At 37.7% G+C, this 19,556-nt stretch overlaps 1 protein-coding gene across 2 annotated transcripts; it reads right to left on the bottom strand.

Moving 5' to 3' along the window:
• Window positions 1-9,829: 9,829 nt before the first annotated feature.
• On the bottom strand, window positions 9,830-18,135 carry LOC105389620. Of its 2 annotated transcripts, none has more exons than XM_011560763.3 (8): window positions 17,649-18,135; window positions 16,719-16,874; window positions 16,383-16,506; window positions 15,976-16,079; window positions 14,948-15,097; window positions 13,072-13,152; window positions 12,089-12,247; window positions 9,830-10,234 (listed from the first exon to the last, which is right to left on the bottom strand). In XM_011560763.3, exons 1-8 carry the CDS (start codon window positions 18,033-18,035, stop codon window positions 9,908-9,910), a joined length of 1,488 nt encoding a protein of 495 aa, XP_011559065.3. In that variant the 5' UTR covers window positions 18,036-18,135; the 3' UTR covers window positions 9,830-9,907. The 2 variants fall into 2 exon arrangements, with proteins under 2 accessions (XP_011559065.3, XP_011559066.3); XM_011560764.3 differs by lacking the exon at window positions 17,649-18,135 and adding an exon at window positions 17,137-17,490.
• Between the last annotated feature and the right edge of the window lie 1,421 nt (window positions 18,136-19,556).

The raw sequence follows: 19,556 nt of genomic DNA, 5'->3' as shown, positions 1-19,556 counted from the left end.
ATTATTTTTTATCCGACTCACACTAAAAAAGTTTAGGTCAATAACAAATAAGACATATTGTTAGCACACAGGCTCGTAAATATAAACAATGGCAAAGTTGGTAACTCATTAATTTGGGCTATTCCACTTTTAATTGGATATCCTGACAAACTTAGACGCTTTTGTTCCTAAAAGTTTCCTGTCCGTGTACTTTCAGGGAGTTTCAGCTAATTACAAATCGATTTGATAAAAACAAACAAATAAATCTTTACCTTTGTTACTAGGTAAGAATCAGTTTGTTTTTAAACTATAGATTATATACTTCTTAAGATAAAATTAATTAATCTTATAAGGACTTGTTTTCTTAATTTTTAACTAAGTCTTACCTAGCTGCTTCTTTGATACCTAAGGACGTTATGTAATAATGGACAGGTAGTAACAATAAAAAATTAATAAGGTTAGATACATCGACAAAATAATATTGTTGATGAGCTGCTAAGACGATATTAAGATAAAAACTAAATAATTTGCACCACGCTAACATTTCTAAAAATATACCTTGTCAACATTTTTTTTCAAAATATCGTATGAGAGCTCTAAGGAATGCAATGTGAATGATGGTTTAGCCGTTCTGGAGTTGAGACTAATCATTTATCTTAGCAGTAGCGGGAATTGGGGTCGGTGGGAGAAATGCTTCTATACTCTACTTTGCGTTCACAATACCTAGCACAGTAAAGTACCAAATATAGAGTCCTCTTAACACCATTGTAGTAAAGGTTGGAATTGTATGACATTACTGCGCTAACATCGCATTGCTACGGGACAACCTAAGATGAATGCGGTGTAATCTCGACCCAGTTTCCTTTGCACGTCTTTTGTTGAAGTAAACAAATACGACTACTCCACCAGATTTCTGATTTAGGCTTGTTAAATTTAGCACAAAAAACTGCCAAGGCCTAACTTAACATTTTATATATTTACTTGAATACTTACCTTGCCGTCAAAACGGGATAAACCTCAAATAATTTAAGCTGGAAAGTCCACAAATTAAAAATGTAACAAAAGGACACAACCCCTCCGTAAAGCCAAATTAAATAAAAACTCCAATTAATAAAGTACTGGCCTTTGTGAAAGCAATTCCATTATATTCTTTTTAGGTCCAAAAAAATACATTTCTGTTTCGCACTTTGAAAGTTTTTATTCGTGACAAAAATGGACTTCTTCCTTCCCTTTTCATACTTAGCGCGGTTTCAGAGAAATGATATTTTGGCACGATTAAACTTTTTTGACAATATTAGGGCAGAAGGCTGCTCAAAAGATCAATGTCTCCCCTTTGTTCAAGCAAGATAAAATATAACGAACTCAACTTTGCATAACTTTATTAATCAATCGATGTTACTGAGAATTCAGTCTGTACCTCTTAGACTGGGTCAGAGAGTTAGAGCGCTGGCTCTCGTGCCGAAGGTTCCAGATTCAAATCCCGGCCGGGATTTGTTTACATAAAATCAATTGATCTCGGGTCTAGGATGTTCATTGTGATATTGATGTTTCTACTTACATAAAAATATTGTATTCTAAAGGAATTATGTTATAAAATACAGGTAGAGTAGGTACCATATATTCGTAGTGTAGAAAGAATAGGTAGTAGGTACTTATTTGTGCGAGGACTGTTCCTATTTGCTTCATTAAATACAAAAGTACGTACTTTCATTCTCTTTCATGAAGAGATTATTTTGTAACGCCTCATTTCCTTCAGGATTTTCACAAAAAATATAGACCTGAGAGGGAAAATTCAATCAACTTATAATAAGGCGGGCTCCACTCATGTCCCGTATTATATTTTTATGAAGAAAGGCGTGCCCTTATTGGGTTTTGGTAAAAATATACCTAGTTAAATTTATTTATATAATGTATAACTGAGTAGTAACAAGGTAAGGTGTAGATATAATTCCATCCTGTAGGTATTATAGAAACATTACTGTTATATAATATATTATTTAGTTTAGTTAGTACTTACTTATAACGGTTAAAAGGTAAAACCAAATTTAATTTTATCAGTTCAAATGGCAAATTTTAATGTACACATGCATAGGGTAAGTGCTCCTATTACTGGCACACCGCCAAGGCCGGCCGATGGAGTCGTTGATAGCGCGATACAACCCGTCCAAGTAATTTAACCATACTAAGTAAGTGAATGCATCGCTTTGAAGAACACCACTGAAATTTTCATGAAGTGTTTATTTTTGCACCTACTTTATTGTAATTATATGTCCATTGTATTATTTAATATGCTCAATTATTTACATTGGGACTAACATAAACACTGGCGAAAAGTGGGTGCAGCAATGCACCTCTGCCTACCCCGTAAGGGAATACATTAGTACAAGGTGTGAGTGTTTATATTATATTATTATTTATGCTCAATTATTGCTCAGGACTGTAACTCCCGAAGAGGTAGTCAGAGGCGCGAGCATAGGATTCGATACTATTTTCGAATCTGCACGAAGGGTCGCTTTTACCAAACGCTATACGTATTTAAATCAAATTTTAAATACATTTTGTACTAACTGACAGACGTATGACAGGCTACTAAATACGTTTAGCGTTTGGTGAAATTCCACCTAACATGGAAAAAACAAATGCCACTTTTGGAACTAACAAATTTGCCTTACATTTTGACAGTGACATTTGACGATACGCAACCAATACGCAACGTAAACGAAGGTTTCGAATCCTGTGCTCGGGCAACTGATGTGACCCACTAAAAAGCCACTAGCTCAGCTCTCTTTCCACCATACATCCACAGTTTAGTAAATAGTACAATTTAGGTTTCCGCTTTCCTTCATTGATAACAAAATACCAGCGTCCCGAATGAAAGGATCAGGCTCCCTATCGCGAACTTGATTTGTCACCAATTTTCAGATTAATAATGTATTGAAGTTGAAATTAATCACTGTAAAAGTTACTTCGTTTTGACTTCGCGATAGGGCTCCTGATCTTTCGTTATGCCCAGTTACGCCACACAGTCATTTCTAAATATTGTAAATAAATAAATATAGTATTGATGGATAATTCACAAGATACGTCGCTTTTTGAAGTAGCTACGTTGTTTTTATTTTTATTTTATTTATACAAAACATTGTGTAACATAGTTAGGTTTTTAAATTAACATGCCATTAAACCTAAAGGGTTTGTCTTGACACTAGATACAATCGTGGTCTACGAAGCAGTAACATGAATATAACATTATAATTTCTACATATGTACTTAACTTTTAATTTTACATTTGCACTAAGTAGGGAGGTATTAAAATTACTTAATTAGGTACTTATACAATTTCATTTCTAAGGTAGATAGGTCTTAGGTAGGTAGTAGAACTAACATTCCTATAGTACGTGGAAAATTCTGTAAACAATATGTATTTTATGCATGGAAAAACTTCGAACCGGCTCTCATGGTTCGCTTAACTTACCCAACACGGTTTGATGGTAGGGTGAGTGGGATACGTCGGCTCTTACATATAACGAGTGGAATTTTGTAAGAGAAGTTCAAGTCCTACTTATTTACCATAAGATCCACAAGCATGAATTTATAAGAATGTGTTAAATCAATGAGACAGTCTGTTTATGTAACTTATAAATAAAATAAAAATAAAGAAATAAATACTGAACCTAACCTACCTAACCTGAAACTGGCTCTAGCTACATTTTTGGAGGTAACCGTCGATATGAACCTAAAATACAACTCAACATATGAACTCATAGTTGAGATCGTGCAAGTCTATATGATGGCATAGATATTAAAATATGTTAGCGTGGGATATTGCGGCACTATAAATTGTAGAGATTCCGATCCAGCAATATAGAGTGAGATATTTGACCAAAGGGCTATGTATGTTTTTCCAATATTGAACATAAATTGACTGATTCGGAATTCGTGAATAGATCATGTTGTTAGATACTATTTACCAAAAAATATAGTCAAAATTTAATAATGTAATTATTAGAACCTAATAATCACTGAGTTAATCACTAACATTATCTGGTTCTTAGTAAAAATATTTCACGAACCGGTGCCAAAATCGTCACCCAACCCAAGCCAGTTCTCTAAAGTAATTCAAGGAATCGACAAAGAATCAATTTAACTTGAAGATTACTCTGCTTAGCATAAATAGGTAAATGTACCGAATCGAGGTCACTACGCAATCTCATTAACGATGTTCTGGGCTCTTAACTTTCCCTAACAGGCGGCGGAGGACTAAAGATGTAGGTACAGAAATAGCCGAAATTACCCGACGACCATACGGATCTCTCGGCAATTTCTCTCAAAGTTGATCTTAAGCTGTAGCTGTTAGAGTTTGAGATCCATTGCTCAGTGTTAGGGTCGTGGCAGGATACAATATTGTAAGATATATTAGTGAATGGTGTTCTTGGGCCGGTAAGGATCGGCCTCCCAGAGTGGTTCGTTGGCTAAAGGCCAAATGTGTTACGCCTCAGCATTCTTGTTGCTAAAAACCTAAAAGGCAAGAAAAACCAAGTGTTAGTTTGTAAAGCTTTTTGTAATTAAAGTGCATCTTCTAATTGCTTTTGCGCTTTGTTGAAAACAACGCGTTTTCTGTTCAGTTTTTGTTCTACTTTTTACATTCAGGGTACCAGAACTGACATCAATATCGGACAAAATAATTGTAAGGATCTCCATTTCTGGAGATTGAACAATAATTTCACACTCCGACCTCCTCATGCAGTCGCTAGCAACCTCGAGTTTGACGAATTCTTTGCCCGATGATGCAGCGGTCAGCATCACTGACTTCATTTGATTCCGGCAGCGTAACTCATATTTTTCATAGAGCAACGTAGCTCCCGAACGGCTAATCCGGTTTGTTTAGTTTTTTTTAGATTTGTAGGTAATCTTACTTTTTGTTTTTAACCATGTTTCATGAAAATCGGTTCAGCAGTTCATAAGTTATGCGACTTGTGTTGGATCTCAGGGGTTTTTAACGTTGGTTAGGTTATTGATACCAAACGTACCAAACCAAAGTTGTACCAATTTTAAGTCTGTCTTTTTTTTGAGCTTTAAAATAAGCGAATCTACTTCAAGGATATAAAGACGATACTTGTGACGTGTAATGCCTTACGGTGTTCACCAACCCTGAATGGCCTAATGTAAAATAACAATTCGACTGTATTGTTCCAGAAATGTCTATGCAATAACCGCTGGCAGTTGTCCAAATGTGTCTTTGAGGTGGATCGATCGGGACACAAATTTTAATGGCTCGGGGGAAAGTTTTGGTGAAAGGAATAATATTTTAAATAAATAATATTTCAAATATGTGTAAGCTAAAACTTTACCTTTAGAATATCAAAATCTCAATAGAACCGGAATTGTATACGAGTATGTATTTTTCCTTTATAATAATGTATGTTCGAATGCCCCTTTAGAAGCTGAGGGTTACTTATTAGTTCGGTACAACTTTATTATACATAATATGTGGTTATACGCCTTCACAGGAAATCAAGGTGTAATACTTAGGTACCTACGTGAACATAATTTATATCAATGTTTATTGAAAACACCCTGAAATATCTATTACAATATCAGGGACACAATTCGTAGTAAGGCATAGACGTACGTATCACAAGCTTATTCTAAGAAGCCTGACATCCTATCTTATCTTCTCGGGTAGGATTACGCAAAGGAGATTCAATGCATAATATATCAGTAAGTATATTTCATGTAAACATAGCATTTCATATAATATTATAGATGTTTAATCACGTACATGATGTAATATGTAAATAATTTCCCACTTGAATCTTGCTTGCCTCTGTAGTCACGGCTGTTTAACTATATACATACAAATATACTAAATTGTATTTATTTAAATATACCGGGTGATTGGTAAGTCGATGTATTCCTTTAAATGGGTTATAGTCGAAGTCATTTCCAGTCGATTGAACCCCATAATGCATTGCCAAATATTAAAAAAACTAACAATCACCCTGTATAATTATGTTCACCTACTGAGTAAACTTGCTTTTAAACACTCTATTATTAAAAAGGAATTCCTCAAATGAATTTCCAGCTAAACTGGGTTTTTTTCTTATTTTTAAGCTCTTTCTTAAAAGCAAACTTAATTATAGATGTACTCTTACTTACTCGTAACTCCTGCTATGCTTTATACTCAGGTGCACTTTTTTGCTTTAGGTGCTCATTAAATAATTTTGTAAGTTTTTATTTTTTCATGGAATTATAATAACACTGATGAGTAACCTTGAAATCCCAATGATTATCATGAACCACATACATAGTTAAAACACCTAGCATGACCTAAATATCCAAAATGTAACCATAAAAGCGTACTCCATAGAACCGCTCCAATTACTCAATTGTAACCGAGTTATTCTACGCGAATAAAACCGGTAAAACGAACGGACAAAAGTTTTGCCGAGCGCTACGGAAGTAGAATGGAGGCGACAATAGCTTAACTAAGCCAGCACTATAGATACAGGTCTAGTATAGGTCTATAGATACGGCTCTAGTGTAGCTACAGGTCTATAGATACGGCTGTAGGGTAGCTATAGGTGCACCTCTGGTGCTGAGTACATCCGGCAAGCGGGCAGGTCAAGGTCGCTAGCTGGATCGATCGAGCCCGGCCGCTGGCGCGCTACGAGCTACGAATGCTACGAAGTGCTACGATTGCTACGCCTTTCGTAGCAGTTTCCGCGAATCTCTGGATTGGACAGTTTAAAGTTTTATAAGTGGGTTTTGTTCGTATGATGATTTTTACTATTTTAGGATTATGGTGTTGTTTGTATATTTATATATTTTACATATAAAGCAATTAACGGGGTAATAAATTGAACATGTTGTCCGTATTACACTTATTACTTAGAAAATTAGTTAACTATATATGTAGAGGACTAAGGTTACCGACATAGCTGTCAAAATATGCAAGCTGAAGTGGCAGTTGGCTGGTCATATCTGCCGAAGAACCGATAACCATTGGGGTAGACGAGTTCTCGAGTGGAGACCACGAACTGGCAAACACAGCGTGGGACGCCCTCCTGCCCGCTGGACTGACGACCTTAGGCGGGTGGCGGGTAGTGGTTGGATGAGGAAGGCCGAGGACCGAGTGTTGTGACGCTCCTTGGGAGAGGCCTATGTCCAGCAGTGGATGATTATTGGCTGATGATGATGATGATGATGATATATGTAGAAATCGCTGAAGTCATAAAACCAACGTGGTGATATGATGAGTGATGAATCAATGCGGTATTAATTGTTTTATATTTAATGTTGATTTTAGTAGTCCTACTGGTTTAACAAGTTCAGTGTTCATAAATTCAGCCATTTACGAGCAGGTATATGAGCCACTATTTTCATAAATGTAAACGCCAGCCACTTAATCATACGTACTTACATTTATGTATTTAGTCTTTAAAGTTAATTTTAAAACTAGTATAAATTAAGTATACTTGCCTTAGATAACAAGTTTAGTGAAAACGTGAGTCCGCATCCAACCCACATAATACGAGCACTTAGTCAACATAATATTACTTTACCTCGGTTTTACATTTTACTATCCGAGCTCCAAGTGATAGGTAACAAAGAGTTTCACAGAATAGCTTATAAAATAGGAACCCATTTTCTAGGAAGCCTATTTGGTTTAAACTCGATCTCTGCTGGGAAAACCTTTGTGATCGCATACCTTACTCACCTTTGACCTTTGCATATTTGAAACTTTACATATACTCGATTCACAAAGAAAAACATGTCCTGTTTGGTCATAACAGAAATTTGGTCTCAACCAAAGACCACAACCGAAACCACAATGTTACTACATTGGCCAGAAAATAATGATTAATGTGCCATCTTTCAATATTATTCATGCACAATTATCATAGTTATGAAGTAATAAACTATTATGATAAAATAACTAATAAATTCTGACTTTATAGTTCGGTGTACTATGTACTTAGTAATCATTTTAATTGATACAAGTTTTATTTAACTTGACTTAGGTATCAAAATAAAGGTTTATCATATATTCTATCAAGAATGTTAACATACATCTTGTTTTGTTGGCCTTATTTCAAAATTCCAAGTAACGAAAGAAGCGTTTTCCGCGCTCAAATTGAGAATTTTGTTAATTAAAATTAATTAATTTATAAACAAAATTTTTGTCGGCGCTAAAGTGTTGCTAGATGAATAAATAATGTTATAACAAGCTAGAGGTATGTCTGCAGCAGTTTAACTCCTCAACCTCTCATTTATTATTAATTATACACGTTACAGAACCCGTGAATATTAATTTGACAATATAATTACTCAGGTACAGATAGCTACCTGTATCTACACAAAACTGTATTTGGTGGATAAAAAAATAAGAACTACATTATATGTGCCCGCTGAGCCTTCGTCATCTGCATAAATGAATTTGGGATGTAAGTACCTAATGATATACATTTTATTATGAATAACGGGTAGGAATACCCACAAAGTCATTATTTAAAGACACTATTCTTATATTTAGACATTTTGGCGGCACTAGTACAAACCAAGTACAAACAGACTATGATTTTCATTTGTTAGTTTCTCTTCTCTCTATCGAGGCGCATGGTGATCGGCAAGGTGCACTATGTTTTTTTAAATGAATAAAATGTTGAGATACACGGCTTAAACCGGAATAAACTAGAGCCGTAAATAGGTACGGATTTCGTGAATTAAAAAGTAATCCACTAGAACGTTTTAATTTTATAAAAGCCGACCGTAGCGGTACAATGCTCCACACTCTGCAATTCAAGTAGTATTCTATGTATATTATGTATAACGTACCTTAATTCCTCAGTGTGCACAATGTTAAGCATACATTATACTCTTGCCTACTTACCAGCTGTTCAACTTCGATTGCGTATAACTCTACATGCAAACCTCTTTCGTAGTTACGTAGTCTGTATTAAATTAGCATTCCTACGCATAAAATCAAAGGATCGCATTTATTAAACTACCTTGCATGTTGAAAGCAGTAAAACCTTGAAAATGACTCTATCGCGAGGTTCTCCCGAAGCCTTGGACGGTCATGGTCACATTGCGACCTTTGCATCAGTTACATAAGAGACGTCCGCCCTGGTCGGCCGCCAGGGCTAGAATGGAAGAGGAAGGCTGGCTAGGCTGGTCCAGGGGTGGGAGGGGTGAGGGAGGGGGCATGTTTATCCGCCCGCCCGCCCCTCGCCGTGCCAGCTGAGCTACGGCACGCTATATTTAGGTTGCGCTGTAAATATTCGCTCCAAGTACGGAAAGCGCCCCCCCCCCTTGCGCGGGCGGGGGGAGGTATACATAGATACCTACCCCGCTAGGTTGGTAAGACTCCATGTGCTGGTAAAGTTGAAAGTTCAGCATCGCCTCGCACGGGCTCGCGCTTACCGAACGCTTTCTTTATTTAAATTTTATTGCAACTTGTTCTCTATTGTAGTCTCGGATGAATTCGCAATGTCGCTTCCAATTGTTCAGTGCTACCTGACCGGGGAAAAAGTTAGGTGCAGGCCGCCGTAATTGTTTCAACTTCTGAATGTAACACAGAAACAGCGAGTACCTAACTTGATTTGAAAATTGAATATTCTAGCGAAACTTAAAACACATTTTCCTGTTTATTGCCACTCGGCTCTTATCTTTCCCCTCTAGGTTTGTTTCGGCCTCGCCACAAAAACAGTTAAATGGCCAAAAACAATCTGCCCGGGCGAGGACACAGTGAATTGCTAAATGTTCTCAAATTTCATTTCTCGTTAACGAAATTTGAAACACAACATGACGAGCCTTTTGCGTGCATTAAGTGTAAATTTGACTTAATGGGTGCTTTATAATTATGGCTTTTAATTTAATTTAGAAAGAACAGACAGAGCTGTAAATACAAATTTATACAAATAAACAATTAAGTGTCCCAATACCCCGTATCATACTCCGAACTGCCAGCGAGTATCTTCCAGTCTTCTGCCGAGCGCTGTTCATCAGGTATCGTTCTTCTAAAACGTTCTTGTTCAAACTTCTCGTATTTCTCATGTTTGGGGTCACGGAAGGTCACGATGGTGAAGACACTTGAGGTGCCCCCGTAGGCGATGCGCTCGCCGTGGCTGGTGACTGCCAGGATCGCCCCCTCAGAAGGGTAGGAGCAAGCGATGTACCGGTTGTGCAGATTGATCACTTCCACGCACCCGGTGCCGCTGCCGCCGATGATCGCGTATTTGCCCTTCCGGTTGTACTGGAATTGGAGGGAGAGTTGTGATTAATGGTAAGAGGTGACAAAAGCCTGTTAACAGACCGACTGGGTATTCCGGTAGTAGGATATTATGCCCCGAGAGGGTTTCACAATGTTAAATACTAAGCGGTCTCGCTATCGGAAATTAAGTTTTAGTTAGACAGTAATAAGTAAGTATACAGCACGATTCTAATGCGACAGATAACTTTTTATTATCAAGAGAAACAGGTGATGTGTTATAAATAAACATGAAGTCATCTCTCACCATTCTCCATTATGACGACCGAATGGCGTAGTGGTTAGTGACCCTGACTACTGAGCCGAAGGTCCCGGGTTCGATTCCCGGCTGGGGCAGATATTTGTTTAAATACAGATATTTGTACTCGGGTCTTGGGTGTTGATATTTATATTTAGTATCTATCTATCTATGTATTTGTGTAGATATATCAGCTGTCCGACACCCATAACACAGGTTCTGCCTAGCTTGGGGTCGGATGGCCGTGTGTGAGATGTCCCCACATATTTATTTATTTATTTATTCAAATCTCACGTAAAACTAACAGCAAAACGAATAGTTCAAGCAGTAGCTATCCTAGGTACCCTACCTGCTTAATTAAAGCAAGACAAACTTAAAGTGGCTGAGTCGTTTATCTAAATTGTTTGAATTTCACAGCAGCTGCGGTACGGGCACGGCTAATAAGCATATGCCCCTTGGTTAAGTACCAACTTAACAGAGAATCAAAGGAAAACAAACTCTTGTGAAACCACAGCAGGGAGGTGAATGTCTGAGCCATCGCGGTGGGGTCAGGGAAAGAACGGAGACGTCCGATAACTACTTATGCAAAATAATTGTTGGCCTAGAAAGAAATCAACCGACCGACGGACGAGTCGGACGACTATAGGTGCCATCTACTAGACATAGTCCTATCCGAAGACAAATATGCATGAAAGAAGCATCCTTGTAGCTTAAATTCCGGCGTGTCGTCAGCCGAGAGCGACTAAGGACTGAGTAATACTTTCGAATTCGACCCGCTAGACAAGAAGACTATTTGTTTTCTAAGTCATATTATCATAAATTATGATGTGGAATAAAATCCAAGCACCTATAAATCGCTATTCTCGTAGCTCGACGCTTGCCATTGTTCCTAAACAGTACAGGCTTGTTCTGTGGTTATCTCGTTTTGAATTTAAATACCTAGTCGTGTTTTACTTACATTTAGGTTTAGTTGGGTACCTATGTAGAGATTTTCAGTAGGTAAGCATTCTAGCTATTTTGTATTAATATTACATTATACATATACAGGGTGTTGCAAAAAGGGTATACTAAGTCGAAACCTAGCAGTTCAGTTTCGGGCTTAGATATACCATGCTGCACATGTTGGTTTCGGCTTAGTATACCCTTTTTGCAACAACCTGTATAGGTATAATTTTAAGAATGATCGATAGCAAAAGTGCGGGATTGGCGAAAATATACCGTTTTAGTTTCAATAGTCTTTCATATCTATTAATTCTTATTTCTAATCATATCAATAGCTTTTGTAGATTTTTTAAAATGCTAGTACAAAGCTTACGAGTACATCGGAAGCGCTTGCTCAGTGTTAGTTGTACAGGGTGTTTTAAGCCAAAAGGGGGTGACTCAGGGTCAGACTATTATATTCTCTGTGGGGGTATAATAAGTCCCTGGCTCACCTGGCTATCTCGAGTCAATGGGTCATCCTGAACAACTTTCGCTCTATGACGTTCGGACATTCGTGAAAAACATGCTCTTGCAATGCCGTACCTACGTCTTTTCAGCAAATCGCATTGAGCGTGAAAACAACTAGCAATGTTTCTTTCTTTCTTTCTTTCAATGCTCACATCAGCGGATCTCCAAAACCGGCACGCGTAGATGTACTCCCCGTCCACGTCTGGTCTCCGGTTCTGTATCGTGACGTCGGTGAGCTTCCTCCGAGCCACCAGGTCCCACACGGTGAGCGCGCCGGTCGGCTGCCAGCTGCCGGCTATGCAGTGGTTGCGCTGGAGAGGACAGGAAGAGGGAATAAGCTTCGCTTCGCCTTAAAAAGTTTTCCCGTGGGAATTACGGTAAAAAAGTAGCCTATGTTCTTTCTCAGGGTCTAGACTAGACCATAATTGTGTATACCAAATTTCATTTAAATCCGTCCGTAGTTTTGGCTTGAAAGAGTAACAGACAGACAGACGGACACAGTTACTTTCGCATTTATAATATTAGTTAGGATTAGGATTAGGATGGGTCCGTACCGCTGAATGGTGAATGGGTAAGGCCGAGGACAAGTAGTTTTGTTGCACTCTTACCCCATGTTGTCGCTACACAGGTTCGCTATCGACGTAGATAAACGTCACTATAAGGCGATTTGCGAGTTTGTCGACGCGGAAAACAAACCCGTGTAGCGGCCGCTGGGAAGGATATAATGTGACGAGCAGTGGAAGATTATAGGTTAAGTAATTACGATGATTAGTATACAATAAATACTTAATAGGAATTACAGTTTCAGTTATTGTCCTTTTATTTTACAAGACGTAGGTATACCTACATATATAAGGTATGAACCTTATGAGAAACTGTAAAGGCAGCCCGACAAAGTGTTAAGAAGAGTCAAAGTTAATAACGATGGACTCGGGGAAACTTCTGTGTAGTTTTCAAGCAAAGAGTTTTTATTAAAAGCAATCTCTCTCACCACAACTTAAAGTTGGGCTAAGAGAGTGTTGTACCTACTATAAAAACATTATTGTGGGGTGCACACAATGTGTAATTATTAATTTTAAAAGCCAAGGTAAAATTTTATAATAATTATAATGTTAATCTGTAGGTTCGTACTTACGTTTAGGTCTATGCTGTCACTGCAAACGTTAACTCCTTCAAATGTCATGACACACCCCACTTTGCATCTCACATCCCAAATCTGAAAACAAAAGAGCCATTAATCCTCATTACGAAACCTTTTAAAAAATATCAATTACAGTATGCTTTTAATCCCTGGCACTTCACAAAGGCACATACTCAGCACTTCAGTAATATACCAGCCAGAGAATGCCAACTGTAAAAGAATGTGGTGCATTTCATAATACAGGTTTAACACACAGTATTCCATTCTTGCTGTAAAAGGCACATTTAATAAATAATTTAGATGTTCAGTGAGATATTTTAATCTCAACAGTCCCTTTGAGTGCAGGGTCAGTGCCCGGTGGCAGTATTCTGCTGTAAACTTCTACTCGCAGAGTTGCTCCGGTAGAATTATTAATTAAAACTTGCTGAAGAATCATAATAATATATAATGTGCTTGCTAAACGTTGGGCAGCTCATTGACGTTTGAACACAATCATGATCTATCAACAATCGTCCATTGCCTAGGAGTCTAGGAGTCTAGGAGTGCACATTCCTCATCCAGCCCCTACCGGCTACCTGTGAGCTAGAGGGCGAGGGAGATTAGTAGGTATAAGCATAGAATAACGAGTACTAGTACTTGTACTTTGTTTTACTATTGTATAATGTACTCGCATATCAAAAAGGTCTATCCAAGCATTATCAGGCATAACATCTGTAAGCCCTCCTGTGGTTTAGTACGGATGTAAAACAGCACAGCGGAATTATAAATCCGTAAGTAAGTATATCTAGATGTACAGTCCAGTTCTAGTTGGGTAACTAGGGCATTTCGGCTTCTATTCAGAGGGTACTTGAATAATGCAATCACGGCCCGAATGTTTATGCAATAGCCATTTGCATATTAGGAGCCGTGTGCGGTTTCCGCCAACTGCCTTCTGCGTACTCGAAAAAACTCGTATTTACATAGCGAAATGAGAAACTTTGTCATAATATTATTTTGTGAGTTGGAACGTACTGACTTCAGAATGTGCAGCAGTTACTACAAAAAGGTGTGGGAATCCTTGTTGTTATCTCGACCGCTGGACGGTGATGCCCATTTTTATCACACACATAATCTCACAATACCTGCTTTTGCAACAATATAAAAGACCCGAGCCTGGATTTGGCTGATAAACGGAAAGTGATCAGAGGCGCGAGCATAGGATTCGATACTATTTTCGAATCTACACGAAGGGTCACTTTAACCAAACGCGAAACGTATTTAAATCAAATTTTAAATACATTTTGTACCAACCTACAGACGTATGACAGGCTACTAAATACGTTTAGCGTTTGGTGAAATTCCACCTTACCTACATGGAAAAAACAAATGCCACTTTTGGAACTAACAAATTTGCCTTAGATTTTGACAGTGACATTTGACGATACGCAACGTAAACGGAGGTTTCGAATATACACAAACATATGGAAAAAACAAATGCCACTTTTGGAACTAACAAATTTGCCTTATATTTTGACAGTGACATTTGACGATACGCAACGTAAATGGAGGTTTCGAATCCTGTGCTCGCGGCCCTGAGCGCGCTCGGACTATGACAGCCAGGAATCAGCGGAATCGGAACATACACTTTACTTTCATGCGAGAGGGATAGAACCGAATATACTCATAAGGTAAGCGTCCAACTTTCGGCATCGGACGCAACGGACGCATCGCATTCAGTATTATTTGTACTTACTTACCTATACAGAAATTCACACAAATGCATCCACTTCATCGTTTCTCCATACATTTATGAAAATCCATTTGGTCCTATACGTACATATACCGTTAGGTAGACGCTTACCTTTTTCGGATGTCAATTTGATATATTTACTCGTAGCGTGTTATCCCAGGCGGCAGAGGCGAACTGATATACGTTCTGCGGGTGACAGCGCAGCGCGCACACCTGCCCCGAGTGACTCCGCTGAAGCTTCTTCAGCATCAGCTTCATACGCATCTTGTGTACTTTGTACGTGGTTTCAGCCTGAAAATACACATCATAAGTATACAATACACAACACATGTTGTATGTAATTATACCCCTTTATTCATAGAACATTTTTTTCTGTGACAGAGCGGGACCATCATCATCATCATCATCTCAGCCATAGGACGTCCACTGCTGAACATTGGCCTCCCCCAATGATTTCCACCTTGTCGATCGGAGGCGGCCCGCATCCAGTGCTTCCCCGCGAACTTGACTAAGAGCGGGACAAAACAGTTCAATAGCTAAAACGACCAACAACTTTTCTATGATTATGGGATAAGTTTTGTGATGTGCACGTGAATATCAATACATTTATAATAAAAAGATTGAATCTCTACAAATCTTGATCCTAGTCAGTAGGTATACTTATAGTCGAAGATTTTAAGTATAATGCAGCAATAAATCTAACACCTATCCCGGTCTCGACGCTTTTAAGAGCTTTAGGTATACGTACTTACTTAGGTTTGTATAAATAAATAAGACCCTAAAGAAAGGTAAGGAAAGCTAATAAAATATCCAATGAGCATAAATTACCGACTCGAGCCCTTGTATAATTTATGTAAACATAAATTTTGAAACAGACGAAATACGTAAGTTTTATTTGCTTGTTTTTAATTTCAAGCACCTTGAGTAGAAATATTGCATTTTACACCACAATATACTATACGTACTTACTAGTGTATTTTGGGATAATCATAACAGCACCAACTTCCCTACCTAGGATACTTTCATATAACTACGTAAATTGCATTCCACTACAGGTACTATTTCTACTTGAAATGCTAGATTTACTTCAATATCTAACAAACTTTCAGGTATATTTCAGCCGCACCAAAAGCGCCTCAACCCCCCCTCCCCTTTTATCGATACCTCACCTGAAGAGTTTCCATGTCGTACACTTTTACTGAAGTGTCTTCGTACCCGACCACCATTTTGTTTTGGTCAGCAGTTATTCCGAGCGATAGAGCTGGGTACCTTTCTGGAAAATTGGCAAAAGGTTGAATCGGTAGGCTAGCTAGGTGTAATTAACAAGGTGTAGTTATGTAGGATCATGCTTATGGCAAACGTACATAACACATACAAAAACATACCTGTCATAATAATAATATACCTACTTCGATCATAAAGAATTTACGGACCTGTATCCGGATTTAAAAAAAATATTAAACTAGTACCTATGCTAAGTACAGTTCTAAAGTTTTAAGGAAGTAGGTCCCTAATTATCATCACTAAAATACAGAGGTTTACCTACCTAAGGAAACAATTCAGGTAGGTAACATACGAGAGATAATCGCAGTAGCGTAGGATGAGATCCCCGGGGTGCCGTAAAACTGCATGCTGAGGCATTCCAGGGCCGGATCCGCTGTGATGCAGTAGATCGGTGGATTCTCCAGGTCAGGAGTTATCTGACGAGTTTTATTATATATATATCATAATTTAAGAACTTGCAGTCAGTTGTGCATTTCTTAAGGAATTATTCGGATGTTTGTTCGTTAAAAAATATTACGGATGAATTTGCGGGCGTAGCGGTCGCATAGTCGGGTACTTCACGGCAGAGATGTGGGTTCAAATCCCGGCCGTGACATTTAGGGTATAGAATTTATGTACAAATACTAACATTAGGTATATCTATCCGGTAAATAGATCCGTCGCTAGAGGTTGCGTAGCAGACCCTCTCCTCTGCATCACTGTACTGGAGGGAATACACCGGCTTCGGAGGGAACTGCCTTGGACGAAGGGTGCAGATTACTGTACCGGTTTTACCGTGACGCATCTGCAAGTATCATAGAGTCAATCATAAAGAAACAGCGTAGGTAGATCATGCCTCACTCATGAGCCATTATTGATATACTTGTAGCATATCTAAATACGTTATGTCTTCACAAGTAAATAACTACTCTTTAGACACACGTTTTCGTGCGCGCCATCCTACGGGTCCTAGTTTGATAACAAATTAGATGAAACAGATTATAAGCAAGCCAATGTGAGTTTTATTTCCACGTAGGAAGTTTCCAATGTGAGTTTGATTTCCATACCTGAATCAGTCCTGTGCCGTGACCTACAATAATGTGTGCGCCATTTGGGGCATAAGCTAAGGCAGTTATAGGACCCATTTCTGAGTAAAACCACCTATTCTGAAGAACTTTATTTTCGGTTCCTTTCAAGAACGTTTCATTATTATCATTTATCCACTTATGCATGTCGTAGCGATTTTTTATTTTAACACGGTAGAACATGGGATACCATATTTTAGGTGTTTTATCGGTACTGTAGTAGGTATTAATCTTTTCTGCATATTCTTTAAAGGCTGCATTACTCTCAGCATCGCTCATTGCCACATAAATGCCTAAGAAGAACCTATTTTCTGATTTTTACGTGAAACACGCAACTACAACGAATATATAAATAAACGCAATGGCAGTCGCAACCAACTAGATAATCCAGTTATTATATGGGTTACCTAATAATTAATACCTATGTAACTAACTGGTACCTAATCGGGAAAATTAATGTAGGTACTTAACATACTTTTTATGTAAAAACTAACCTGAATCAAACCAGAAGAATGGCCCACCAAAATGTGGTCCCCATCGGCAGAATACTGCAAGCAAGTTATGAAGCCTAACTCAGACAAATACTCCATCTTCACCAGGAAAGCGTTAGGTGTGCCAATGAGGAATCTTTCAGCGTTTTCAGTGATCCACGGTGGGGTCCCTTGAATCACCGTACGCTTGTTATTATCAGTGAAGTAGACAGCAAAGGGAGCTTTAGACCTTGGGTTCAGTTCGTGCTCAAGTTCTTTCATAATTCTAGATTCATAGTCTTTCACAAGCAACTGGATCATCGACTCCTCTTTATTCAGCTCGTGGTGTGAGCGGTGTGATGTTTGCGGCGGAATAGGCAACTCCTCATGGCTATCAAATATTTCACTCATCTTGACCTTGTTATTTTCATTAGAGACGTAGGTAGTCGGTAGTTCCTTAACCTTTATAATTTGTTTTCAGTTTTGTTATGATAGTAGCAGCTGTGGTAGCCAGTCTGGCGAAAGACAGTCTGGGAAAAAATAAGTATGGAACGCGTACGAAAAATAATGGCGACCACCGCTCACAGAGTACTTTTTACGCTATCATAGACATCTTTGGCTTTTGTCATCTGTCAGTGTCAGTCAGTCAATCGTTTAATTTGAAAAATAATTTTAAATCATATATAAATTAAGATTTAACAGTTATTTATATATTATTATTACTGTGGATAAGTGCAGTGTTTGTGTGGAGGTACCTAACTATTAGTGTTGCTTGATATTATTGATAATAATTATGTTTTATAAAACTTGTGAAATATGTGGTTTAAGAGCCGCTAGCCGGTCGTATAGATGGCCAAAAGAGAATTTTCATGGCCAAATTTCCACTGGATGAGGAAAGGTAAGCTACAATTAAAGGCTAAAGCATAGGATTTAGATTATTTATATGTATAAAAAAGTTAAAGTCTAATAAAATAACTGGAGGGTCAGCACAACCAACAATAGTGCATGAATGTTTTTTTTATCGATATCGATATTTTTTTAATTTCCAAGTTCAAAATATTTATAGTATGAGTGACGTCACGTCGAGGCTTTGGATAAAAATATTTTCGTTGCCTGCCTAACCTAAAAAAAAAGTTGGATGACATTAACTTGACATGAACAAGGACCAATCAACTTCAACTTTATTTTGTGGCAAGGACCAATCACGAACTTTCGTCATTGACAAGGACACATAAAAGTGACAGACATTTGAGTGATGTTTGTCATTGTCATTGTCAAAGTGACATAACATGTTTTTTTTTGTTTATGTTTTAGAAGTAAAAGCGCGTTTTATTATTATGCCACATCGTGATGTCACGAATGATAGTTTAGATTTTTATGTTTTTCTCTGAAATAAATCAATAGAAAAATCGGAAACATTTTTTTTTGTGAATATTAGAGCCATATCTCTAAATGGTTTTCGAATTTCAACTGTATAAAATTTTGAAATGTTGTCAATTGTTTAATAATAATTATAAAAATGTTGTTTGCAGATGTAAACAGTGGGTTAAGATGACCGGTAAGGAGAATCTGGTTTATGTGCCTATTGAAAAGCTACATCAACTTAAACGAATTTGTGGCAATCATTTTCTACCACAACATTTTAAGAACACAATTGAAAAAAAAAACAATTCCATCCCTGGGACTTACTGCAGACACTTTTTTTTATAATAAATAAATATAATTATATTTTTCCACTTTTATTTTATTTCAACATTATATCATAGCACTTACGTCAACGGAAAATCTCGAGTTTATTTTATGGATTATATTTTTGTGTTCAAATAGGAACATAACATAACGTTGAACCGAGACTTAACGTTGGTGTCATTGTGTAACACTGAAATCCTATTGTGTAAAACTGAAATTAAAGTAATACATACACTCGCACTT

This window comes from Plutella xylostella, chromosome 10 (assembly GCF_932276165.1).
Source record: "Plutella xylostella chromosome 10, ilPluXylo3.1, whole genome shotgun sequence".
NCBI classification, from domain to species: Eukaryota; Metazoa; Arthropoda; class Insecta; order Lepidoptera; family Plutellidae; genus Plutella; species Plutella xylostella.
This window is presented reverse-complemented; position numbering and strand designations above follow the sequence as displayed.